The sequence below is a fragment of the Engraulis encrasicolus genome, chromosome 18, assembly GCF_034702125.1.
Source record: "Engraulis encrasicolus isolate BLACKSEA-1 chromosome 18, IST_EnEncr_1.0, whole genome shotgun sequence".
Classification (NCBI taxonomy): domain Eukaryota; kingdom Metazoa; phylum Chordata; class Actinopteri; order Clupeiformes; family Engraulidae; genus Engraulis; species Engraulis encrasicolus.
Genome location: NC_085874.1, coordinates 35,051,739 through 35,064,036, shown reverse-complemented (window position 1 = coordinate 35,064,036; position 12,298 = coordinate 35,051,739). Strand labels below are relative to the sequence as shown.

The 12,298-nt window shown below is 41.4% G+C and overlaps 1 protein-coding gene and 1 long non-coding RNA gene across 5 annotated transcripts in view; one reads left to right on the top strand and one right to left on the bottom strand.

The window, feature by feature from the left end:
- Positions 1 to 808: 808 nt before the first annotated feature.
- Positions 809 to 3,915, bottom strand: LOC134468593 (uncharacterized). The gene is made up of 4 exons (XR_010038852.1): positions 3,671 to 3,915; positions 3,095 to 3,157; positions 1,153 to 1,221; positions 809 to 912 (listed from the first exon to the last, which is right to left on the bottom strand). It is a non-coding gene; the product is annotated as an uncharacterized LOC134468593 (long non-coding RNA).
- Positions 3,916 to 6,411: 2,496 nt separating this feature from the next.
- The window catches only part of LOC134469335 (ankyrin repeat and SOCS box protein 2-like), a 39,917-nt gene continuing 34,030 nt past the window's right edge, over positions 6,412 to 12,298 (top strand). The window contains exons 1-3 of one of the 4 annotated variants that reach the window (XM_063223528.1): positions 6,412 to 9,013; positions 11,377 to 11,704; positions 12,048 to 12,209. In XM_063223528.1, coding sequence (XP_063079598.1) covers positions 11,406 to 11,704; positions 12,048 to 12,209 — 461 coding nt within the window. In that variant the 5' untranslated portion in view covers positions 6,412 to 9,013; positions 11,377 to 11,405. Of the gene's footprint in view, positions 9,014 to 9,708; positions 11,705 to 12,047; positions 12,210 to 12,298 lie in introns of those variants that run through there. The other 3 variants (XM_063223529.1, XM_063223527.1, XM_063223530.1) reach the window with 3 other exon arrangements.

Below are 12,298 nucleotides of genomic sequence, written 5' to 3'. Positions count from 1 at the left end.
TTCAAACACATTGATAACCCTCTCATCTGGGGTTGGGGGCACCATAGCAAAATGTTTTGGCAGAGTTTTGGGCCAAATCGTGTCTTGGCCTTTTGGCTGGCTTCGGTTTGAGTCCCCGGGCCAAAAGTGGCCCAAATTTGGCATGCCAAAACCAACCAAACCCAGCCATAAATTGACCAAAGTTCACCCAAAACCTATTTGGGATTTCCACGTACAGCCTTAAAGGCCCCAAAAGGAATTCCAGACCCCACCCTTCAGCCAAAATGCAGCCATAAAGTACCCATAACTGTCCCAGAACTGCCATAAATGAGCCTAAATACTGCCATAATGTACCCATAATTCAGCCATAATGTACCCATAACTCTCCCAGAACAGCCATAAATGACCCTAAATACTGCCATAATGTACCCATAATTGATCCCAAATGTAGCCATAATGGGGCCAAATGTCACTTATTTGTCTTATAAGTTTCCCTGTATACTTAAAATGTAAGTACCAGTATACAGAGAAACTTATAAGACAAATAAGTGACATTTGGCCCCATTATGGCTACATTTGGGATCACTAAATATTCCTGTTTTATTGTTGAAAATCGCACATTTAATAAATGCGTGATTTTCAACAATGAAACTGGAATATTTATGCATCTAGAAAAAAAAAACAAGACAATTAAATACATTTCATTATACTTTATTGCCTCCAAATGCTGTGACTGGTTAGGGTGGGTAAGTGGCTGGATTTGATGGATGGGTATAGCTGCATCGCAGGTGGTGGAGGACTGGGTGACTTGATGGGTGCTTGCCTTGGATGTCTGGGTACAGGCCTCTTGTTTTCATCTTGGTCCCCTGGCCAGTAAAAGCAGGTACTCTATTGCCACATAGAGGTAGGTAGATCAGATCAGATTCGCGACATCTAGGAAAGAATAAAAAGATAAACCAAATTGAATTACTACATGCAAAAGTAACTTTGAAAACAGTGGCATTACATTTTTTTTCTTCTTTTATTTAACCTTTATTTAACCAGGAAAATAAACCTGTTGAGATTAAAAATCTCTTTTAACAAGGGTGTCCTGGCCAAGTGGCGGCACAAATGCACTTGATTAATAGAGTAATAGACGGGAGAGGGGGGAGGGGTGTTATTAAAATTTGGTACCTGTTTTTGAGATCCGATTTGATTGACCCCTCCCACAGGTGACTGCAGTGTCCGTTCGCAGCACAGCATCTGAAAAGAGAATGTAGATGTTATTTCATATTTTATACATTTTAAATGACATGAGTAGTAGGCTCAGAGTAGTAGGCTCAGAGTAGTAGGCTACATGAGTAGTAGGCTACAGTAGATTGTACAACCATCTACGGAATTGTCAAAAGTAAAAGGGAGAAAAAGAATAGGAAAAAAAAACAATACTCAATCAAACAAAACTCTGCCAAAACATATAACTTGCACTTGAGTATTATAAGTAGCCCACTGATTCTAAGATCAGAATACTGGTCAAATTGGAGGTTTTTTTTTAACCTAGCTGTAGCAGGATGACCGGCGACGGAGTGGACAAGAGACAGTTTTCTTCCCAAGGGACAAGCTTTTCTTTTTATTTTTCTTCTTTTTCAAATTTTCTTAAAAGTGCACTTACAGGGCTTCAAAAATGAGCAAAACAAAGATGAGAAAATCATGAACCAAAAACAATGCCAAGAGTGCCAGACTATAGCTACTACGGCTTCTGAGCCACTACTTGCATATACGTTCTGAGACACAACTGTCTCCTATGCTGCTCCACCCAACACTGAGGCTCTGAGCCATTATCAAACAAACAGCCCCTCCCCTCAGGTGAGTCCAATTCACAAAATAAATCAATCAACTCAATAACAATACTTGAAGCCCAAAATAACAAACCAAAGAAATGCATACAAAATACAACAACAACCAAAATAATTTTCTTCAGCCAAAACCTTTCCTATGCATAATAAAATACATTTCAAACATTCCCAGTAAAACCACCCCTGCTAAAAATGGTTTGCCCCGCTGAACCATGGGCACCCCACTATAAATGCACAGTGGTGCATTCCCTCTGGTTCTCTAACCAAGGAAGTGACTACAGCTGGTAAGTTGGTAATGAACTGAATCAGAAATGTTTGCATTACAATCTTTTAACTAAATAAACTTCTATGATTTCAAATAGTCTGCTCAAGTGGTGATTCTTTAACCTTAGAAACTAGTAAACAGATGAAAGATGATAAATGGGTAATGCTATGAAATGCGCATTTTGAAACGTGGTTAGAATTGAACATTGAAACATAAGAAATGCCGGTAGGCCTTTCCCTGCACTCCATGTTACAATGCTAGGTAAAAGTTATGGCAAATGAAGGTGGTTAATGACTGAACAAAGAACCTGGGAATGAAAACAGTATACAGATGAATGAAAAGGGAGACAGTCGGCGTCAGTGCAGCATGTTGGAAATGCCGGCTTAAATTGCTACCTGGACACTTGGACACTATTGAATGCGTGAGCGTCACAGCTCAGTCTGTGACGCTAGCTTTTAGGTGTTTCAATAACAACAAAGCAGTAGGCTATCTATCTCATTGGGTGTGCCTACAGTAGAATAACTGGTGAAACAGACTAGTCACTATGTTATATCATGTGCCATTGTTAAAGCTTTCTGCCAATTAGTAATGCTCCCACTACCCTGGACTTGTCAGTAGGCATATCTGAGGTGTTTTTCCCCCTTATTCAGTCTTTTCCGAGATCCTGGTCTGGGGGCAGGCGTTTGTTTACATTTCACCATGAATTCACTTCTACTTTTACCTTTGACACCTCTAGTAAGCTACTCTCTGTGTTGAGGTATTACAAATGTTAGAGCAAGATTACATAGGCCTACATGGGCCACATTTCTGTATACGGTTTACCCCCTGTTGTTGATAGCTGAACAATACACACTGCCTTAACAACTGATCATGTTAAATAGCCAGCGCTTAAACACAAACCGACCATTGCATTACCCAATACAGACGTATACTTAAAAGCAGTTACATTAAAAGCAAGGACTTTCACAACGAACGAAGATTAGACCAGAGAGAGAGGTTAATAAATTGTGGAACCAACCTGTAGTATGCCTGTCAAAAAACAAGTTCCTCCACCGGGTGACTGCCTTCAGCAGCAGCACATCTGAAAAGACAATGTAGAAAAAAGCAGATTCACTCGATTGCTTCAGTAGTAGGCTAGAATTACAGTGAGTCCAACGCTTTCCGTGACAGACAGATATTGCTAGATAGTGCTCTGCTTTGTGCCAATAGGTAGAAGATGCTCCATGCCTGAGTTAGCTAGCTCCCGGCTTTTGCTAGCTGTCGTTGGCCAGTTAGCTGGGATTGCTAGTGTTGTTGTTCTTTGATTGAAATTCCCTTGGCATTGATATCTGAAAGTGAATTTCAACCACAGAACAACACTTAATCAACCGTTACTGAGTATGAGGGTAGCAACTAAGATTAAATGTCACAGTTGTGTGTCACAGACGTTTGTGTTTTAGCTCCTGTTAAAAGGGTATCGAAGTTTCAGCGCATAACACGGAAACCGACGGTCACAGACCTATGAAATCAACATGAAAACCGATAACACAAAATGCCTCATCTCTTAAGTCATCGGCGGTTGTATTTAATATAAAAACGTGTCAACTGCACTTACCTGCATAAACTGAAGTCTGACACACACTGGCGCTGGGGAAACTGAAGTGAGGCAAGCACGAGTTTCTCTTGACAGTTGATTTTGGCAGTCTTTTGGATTGCCGTAAGCGCACGTAGAACGTTGCTGTCCCGCTCTCCACCCGAGGTTCAGATTAACCTGACACATGCCATAACCTGGCCATAACTCATTCATTCACAGTCCGCGCGTTTTAATGTGTTGTGGGAAGCCATAAACAACCCATATTTTAGCCAAATCTTGGGTTTTTTTTGCTTTCCAGAGGAACGCCCTTATTCACTGGCGCCCAAGTCAACCATAACCATGCCAAAATTTTGCCAAAAGCTTATGGCTCGCCAAAAGGAAGCCATAAATTGCAGATATCTGCCAAAACAAAGCCAAAATATCTGCTATCTGGGACCATCACATCCAACACACCACACAGTGAAGCTACTTTCATGCGACTCAATCTGATGTGTTGGTCGCCTGTCAAAAAGAACCAGAAATCCATTTAATGCGAAACAATTATTGTTCTTGATGCTATTTAGTTAAGCTTACTACCGGTATTACTCCTTTGTTCTGTAAGGTATAAAAAAGAGGGTTTTTTTTTCTTTCAAAGGTTGGTTGGGGGGTGGGGTGGGGGGGGGGGGGGGGGGTGGGGGGGGGGGGGGGGGGGGGGGGGGGGGGGGGGGGGCAGAACTCAAACTGCTGTGCCCTGGCTGTGGCTCTTGATGACCCTTTATGTGTGTGTGTGTGTGTGTGTGTGTGTGTGTGTGTGTTCTAGGGGTGGTGCTATAGTGAATGGTGGTGCTATAGTGAATGTGTCCACTCCCCTCCCCCTCAATACACAATAATGTAATGGGGGTCCATTTAGCCCTTTTCACAGGGACGTCAGAGAAATTATGTTCACTGTATCACCAAAAGTATTCGCTACCCTGCTTTGACTCATATATGAACTTAACTGCCATCCCATTCCTAACCCATAAGGTTCAATATGATATCGGTCCACCTTATTCAGCTATTACTGGGTCCTTTGCCAGTCCTTCCCCCGTCTCTCTCTACCCACTCGCGTCCTGTCACCACTTGCACTGTCCTGTCATGGGTAAAGTAAAAAAAAACAAAGAAAAAAATCTTTAAAAAATAAAATAAAATAAAAAAGGAACACCTTTGGGATGAATTAGAGTGGAGACTGTGAGTCAAGGTAGCCTGGTTCACACCAGAAGGTGTATGTGTAGCTTCGGCGCCCCCTGGCGGAGCAGAGCTTCACACACTACCGTCTGGTACACAGCCATAGAGCACGCTCCGTCTCCAACCAGAAAATAGGCTGAGAATTTATTGCTTCTGCACGGCCTCCTCACCAACAAATTCCTTCAAAAACCTTCCTGTTAATCTTTAAAGAGTCAATATAGTCTCTAATCTGTCTTGTGACTCCTCAATGTGAGTTACTGTTTATATTGAAGAAATAAATGCTCCGTCTATTTTCTAGTTGGAGACGGAGCGTGCTCTATGGCTGTGTACCAGACGGTAGTGTGTAGCTCTGCTCCGCCAGGGGGCGCCAAAGCTACACACACACTGTCTGGTGTGAACCAAGCTAGAGTCAAGGTAGGTTACCGAATACTTTTGGTAACATAGTGGGATTTTCTCAAAACCTAGTGCAGTGTCCTTCCAAGTGTATCAGCCTAATTAGTCACGCCCAGTGATTGGATACTCTTTGGTGAACTCTACGGAATATCCAATCACTGGGTGTGACTAATAAAGAATATCCAGTCACTGGGGGTGACTAATTAGGCTGATACATTTGGAAGGACACTGCACTAGGTTTTGAGAAAGGCCCACTATATCCACTTTGAATGCATTGAAATGTTCAGTGTTCAAAGGTGTGTGGTGTCACATGAAAAAGGCCCATATTCTGGGCCCCAACTTTCTTGGGACAATTGACAATTTGACCATGTGGATGGCCACCTTATATATACGTATACCGTGTATAGTATATATTGAAAAGCTAAGGCACTATAGTGTTACGGTGTTACGCCGGGGACTCCCTAGGATTGGGAAATGGCCTTGGGCTGGAACTGAACACGGGTCCCGGGCGTAACACCGTAACACTAATAGTGCCTTAGCTGTTTCAGCCATAGCGAAGGCCTGCAAATACAGCAGTTTTTGGATCAATGATGAAGATGATTTAGTCAGCAATATTAAGAGCATTATGCTTACGCTGAAGCCTGTCTTTTCGCTTACCATAATAAACAGTTTCATTAAAATTGAAATATGACTTGGTCTCCATTTATGTTGTCGAAACATGCCTTATATTACTGTGTGTTGTCTTACATTATTATATTATTCTTTTATTTTCGAAAGTTGGAAATTTCTATTCTAGCCAGTGGACCTGCAGTTGAAGGTTTGTGAAATGTTTTTTTTTAATGCAGCTGTTTTAAAGGTACACTGCAGGAAATGGTCAAAAAAGGTACTGCAACTATGCTGCTCATTGAAACTGGGCTGCCTATTGCCAAATTTGATCTTTACATGAAAATTGACTTACTAATTAACAAATATTTTCTAGTATGGTCCAAGTACAGTCATTTTTGCAGCTAAAAATGGCTATTTTTGGAAATTCAAAATGGCGGACCATGGAGAAGATCCCCCTTTTCATGTATGAAAAGTGCAATTTTTCCAGTCATAATGAATACTTAGAATTTGATGGTGGTGGTAAGTATTCATGAAAAAGGTAACATTAGTGAATGGGCAGCATGAATTCTGGAAGTAAACAACTAAAAATCTCACACAGTGTCCCTTTAAAATTTAAACCAAAGAAGTGCTGCAAAACATAAGTGAGAAGAAATACAAAACAATCAACTTCAGTCAGCCAAGTATTCCAGAGCAGAACTTTTTTGTGATGTCCTGATTTTATTTTAGACACTGGCCAAGACTTGCAACCATTTTATGGTCCACGCTGTGCCTATTTTTTTAAAATTGACTACAGGTTTTCGTGTTGACATACACGAGTGGAGCTGCAGGTGTTAAACGCATTCAAGTCCCAACTTTAGCCGAAAAACAAAGATACATTCAAATTCCTGTCCCTCAATCAACAAAATGCAGCAAAGTTGTGCACATACTATATACTGTGATTGGGCAGCTACCCACACCCCAAAACCTGTTTGGTTAAATTAACCAATGGAGCGCTGATATTTTGTAAACAACATGACAACTGGCTGAAGCTAGAGATTTTGTCTTTTGTCTGTAATGGTCTAAGTTGCACACTTCCACTTTAAATTTAATTAAATGCCAGACTTGCAGAAATGCGTTAAAAAAGGTTTTAGTCATTACAACGTCTTTTACTGACAGATGCATACAAGGAATTTTTTATGTCATTCCTCACCTTTCAGCTTCCCAACTTTTTTCACACTGATCAAAATGTCAAACGGTGTACTACATATTTTTAAAACATAGATGTAGTTCAGAAGGAGCCTGGGGAGTGATTGACAGCTGCCTTACTTCTCCCACCTTCTCAGAGATTTAATACCTCCTGCTCATTCACCTGTCTTGCGTGAGGATTCTCAAACTGTTCCGCCTCCTCCCCTTCTTCCTCTGTTTTACTAGCGGTCCCACTCTACCATCCCTTTTTTTACCAGAGGTGGGCAAATTCAGGCTCGGGGGCCACATGCTGCCCACTGAGCCATTTCATCTGGCTCGCAGAGCCTTTACTAGGCCGACAACACTCTTACAATGATGAGTGACCCAAGCCAGGTGTCTTGTGGGTTATACAGGAGGGTAAATTTTTCAGGAATGAAAAGTTTTGCCTGCTACATCTGGCCCTTCGACCAAGATTCTAAACCCAATGAGGTCCTTGGATGTGGATGTCATGCTGCATCATCTCTTAAAGCATCCTGCGACTGAGGCCAGCAACTCTGCAAAACATGCTTTACTGTACAGCAAGCTTTCAAAGGGCAAACTAGTGAAGCAACCCTTTGTATTCCTCCTGAAAATGCAAGGACTCTAGCACTACTAATGGCAATAGGCGTATACCCAAGTCGTATGTGAAAGCCCACCTGGGAAGCTCCAACTCCCATTGACATTGCGACACAGCATTCCACAGCACACAAGTGTTCACTGCACACTGCATACAACAAAATTGCATTTTATGCCTCACCCGTGCAAGGGGGCAGCCCCGAATGGTGCCAGAAGGGAGCAGTGCGGTGGGACAGTATCATGCTCAGGGTACCTCAGTCATGGAGGAGGATGGGGGCTGATGGGGGAGAGCAGTGGTTAATAACTCCCCCCACCAACCTGGCGAGTCGGGAGTCGAACTGGCAACCATTGGGTTAAAGGTCTGATGCCCTAACCGCTTACCCAGACTGCCCATTAAGAGTTGTGCAGGCTGCATTGGCTGGGAATTGAACCCGGTGGGGATGCCACCAACTTGTATCCATTGGTTTTTGGAAACCTTAGACCCATGTCAAAAACAGAAACTTGTCAAGAAGTGAACAATTCTTATACAAATTCACAAATTCCCTCCAGACTATTCTCAAAGATACAACATCCCTAATGCTTTCTTTTAGTGACAATATGCAGATGACCACGCATTATGTAGCGCAAACCTTTAGACATTCATGAAGTTCATGAGGTCCAATGGTATCAGATCTCCCTTGCCTTTCTAAAAAAAACATCTGTCACAAGTTTATTATGTGTCTCACTGTAGTGATGGGACTTGAATACAGGAGTCAGATTTCTGAGTGTCTGACCATGGCCAAAATACGGTAGAACTGTAAAGAGCCACTGTGCATTCAGGATATGATTTATGCTTGCTGGATATTGTAGATCAGGGCCGGCCCAAGCCTTTATGGGGCCCTAAGCAAAATATCATCCGGGCCGCCCCCTCATACCACCCCCTACTCAGCATCAGATGCTTCATAATCCTATAACCAAAAATATGGCTCATTGGCAGTAAGTGGCAGATGAAAAAGCAATGAATGCCAAGTTCATGGCTTCCTTGATCTTTGCTGCTCAGAGGGGGACCCTGGTGGATCGGGGGCCCTAACCCACCGCATAGTTCGCTTATGCCTCTGGCCGGCCCTGTTGTACATGATTAAAATGATAGCCCCCGTATTTCTTGATTTAACCCACAATGGCCTTGCCAAGTGTATCAAGTGTATCATCAGAAGTGGGCCTAATGCCCTGGGTATGGGGAAAAAAGGTCATACTGTTTGGCTATTAAACCTGGAATCAAAACCACCCTCCTCATCATTTAAGGGCACAGAGACTCTCATGTACACTGTCAGCAAGCAGGCTTAACAAAGGAAAGAAGACAAGTGCAAGGGTTTAAAAAGCAATTGGTTGACTAAACTTTTTTTGGTGAGTAAACCTTTTGGTAAGTAACATTGTTGTTCACTTTTAAACAGGCTGTCCTCCATCCTTTACAGTACATCAGCCTCAGGAGGCTAGCTGTTTATAATAAAACGTACAATTTTGCATGCAAGTTTTGCTATTTATTTTGCCATATTGGAAATGATGGATTAACCAATGTGGTTACCAACGTGCAGTTTATTTTAAAGGCAGAAACATACTTGACCATGCATTGTAAGCCTAGATAATAACAAAACATGTTGTTGATGTAACATGAAGCAATGTTAAGCTATGGATGGCTAAGATGCACCTGCTGAATGAGATACTGGCATGAGTGTATTTTAGGTTCTGTTAGAAGTCACAGCCTCACTTTCTCCTTGACTACTTGTTTCATGTTGATTGTTGGCACATAAAGGAGGATTATTGGTAAGACACAATAACGTCCTATTCACAGCTTTATAAACACTTTATAAATAATGAACTAATTATCAACAAAATGTTTACAAATGTTTATAAATTGGCAAGAAATACTATGCTAACACAGCAGACACAGCGCAGTCGCAGCGGTCCTGGAAGTTTCTCCTCCAAAGACCAGAGGGCATGAAACCACATAAAACTCAAACAGGAGAAGTTGATTCCAACTCCACTGTGCAGTCATAGTTTGGTTATCAGTCCTTTACAAACATTTGTAAATGCTTTGTTAAATGTTATTAAATGTTAATAAAGTCTTTATAAAGCTGTGAATAGGACGCTATTGTAAAGTGTTACCGAATTATTTGCTATTCCCTTTTTATGTTACAAATGAAATGGATTGATTTTTGATCATTTTAAGTCTACTGGCATGAGTGTATTTTAGTCTTACTTTCTCCCTGGCTACTTGTTTCATGTTTTATCATTGCTGGTGATTGTTGGCACAAGAATTAGGAGAATTATTTGATATTCCCTTTTTATCTGACAAATGAAATGGATTGTTTTTTTGATCATTTTAAGTGTGGTAGTTTTGTATGCTTACTTAATGCACTGATGCCTTTGCAAAACTTGTTATTGTTTGGATCTTTCTTGTTTATCAACTGTTTCATCAGCTTCAAACATGGTGAAATTTGCTCAGCACCGAGGGCTTTGACTTGCTTTCAATAATAAATATTTAGTGTTTTCGAAAAATGAATGTGCATTGTGTCATTCACAGAGAAAATTAGGCTTCATATTGGGGAACTGTGTCCTAATGGTCAAAGGTGCACTGTGTAAGATTGTGGACAGAGTAGGTATTGCAACTATGCTGCTCATTGGAACTGTGCTTCCTACAGCCACATTTGATCTTTTCATGAATATTTGCTAAGTAATAAACTAACATTTACTAGTATGACGACATTATAGTAGGTTTTGAAGCTAAAAATGTAAATTTCTGGTAATCCAAAATGGCTGACTATGGAGGAGATCCCCCTTTTCTTGTAGGAAAAGTGCAATTTTCCCTGTCATAATGAATACTTGGAATTTGATGGTGGTGATAATTATTTATTAAAAAGGTAACATTTGTGAATCGGCAGTATGAATTCTGGAAATACATTACTGAAATAATTACACACCTTTAAGGAGATGGAATTTAGATCAAACGGTTGCAGGTTCGAACCCCACCCTTCTACTTGCTACCGCACTCCATGGCTGAGCTGCCCTTGAGCAACGAACCTAACATAAGGACATCTATATGTCCCCGGTTCTCTAAAGGAGGGAGAGAGGTCCGCTCAGCTGAGGACATCCACCGAACATGGTTAGGTTAGGTCAGATGTTTAAAAATTGTTTGTAGACTACAGATTTGAAGTGTCATTTCTGTGTTAGTGATAGCTGAAAATGTGCGGCCCGACTTTAGTTCTTGGTTTCGAAATGTCGCCCAGATTACATTTTAATTGAATAGCCCTGCTCTTCCTCCACAATGGCATCCAGAGGTTTACTGGGTTCTCAAAGTAACCTTCAAGAAATAAAAACCTTGTTCTTCCCAGGGCCAATTTGTCACAGATGTTGCTCTGAGAACTTTAAGGTTCTTCAAGGTACTTTTAGGGATGGTTCACATGGGAAAACTATGGGTTCCTCAGGGAATTTTAAATTTTTACACAGTATTATTGCTAACATTTTTCATCCTTTGTAGTACATGGGGGTGAAAATAAAAAATACAAATGAATACAACACCAATGGAATTAATAGCTTCTCAATAAAAGCAAAACAATTGTTCAACTTACTATGCTTTCAGAGTTCAAAAATTAGTCCCTCTACCTAGTTCAACCTGTTTTTTTTGTGATAAACTGGTTCAGTAATTAGTTTAAAATAACGCAGCAGAACTTTTTGATGATGATTGTTATGAAATAGAGGATATTTTTCAGGCACTGTTCTGCTTCTACTGAAGTTCATCATGGCTGCAGCAAGCCTTGCTAGGCGGGCGACTATGCTTGACGTTGTGTATGAAGACTACACTGCCTATGGCCACTTGACTGATGATGAGCTACTGCAGATGGCCATTGACCGCAGTCTGTCTGAAGACCAACAAGGCCCCTCGGACTACGCTCAAGCAAGTTTCATACCAGCATCCGAGCCACCCAAAGAGGAAGACATACCCACAGAAGCCAGGCAGGAGCATGCAGCCGGACAGAATGCTGCCCTGCAAACACAGAGAGCTGCAGCCGCTGGGAACCCAGAAGTCAATCCTTCCAGGTAAATGTGGAATCACTGCAGCTCTGAGAACCGAAAAGACGGACTGTACCCAAACAACATTAACAACAATATCTTGCATTCAGAGAATGTTTCAGAGATTTGACATCGCTGTGCAGTTTTTAAACTTAGACTCATCAAGACTTTCCAAAATACTTATGAACCCTTTTAACCCATTGATGCCTGCTGAATGCCTAAGCCCTTGGTGGGAAAGTTGCCCTCAGCCTATAAAAACCTAAATATCTTGGCCTCTGATGCACATAAAAACGTGAAATAAGTTGCATTTAAACCCGAAGACCCTCATCTCGCATTAGAATGTGTTCATTCTGCTGTAACATACCCACAGGCACCAAAGGTTAAACAACATATACGAGTCTCCAGGCACCAATGGGTTAAAAGAGCCTGACTACCCATCCCACAGGTGTCCTCATTTTGATGCAGAAAAGGAGATGCTACTGGAATGGAGAATACGACATGGAGGTCTACAAGAAGCTGAAAAAATCGCTGTGTAAGTGTCCTCCTTTGTGCAGATTTACATAAAGGTTTCTTTTTAAAAACTTTCACGTGACTATATACACTCACCAGCCACTTTATTAG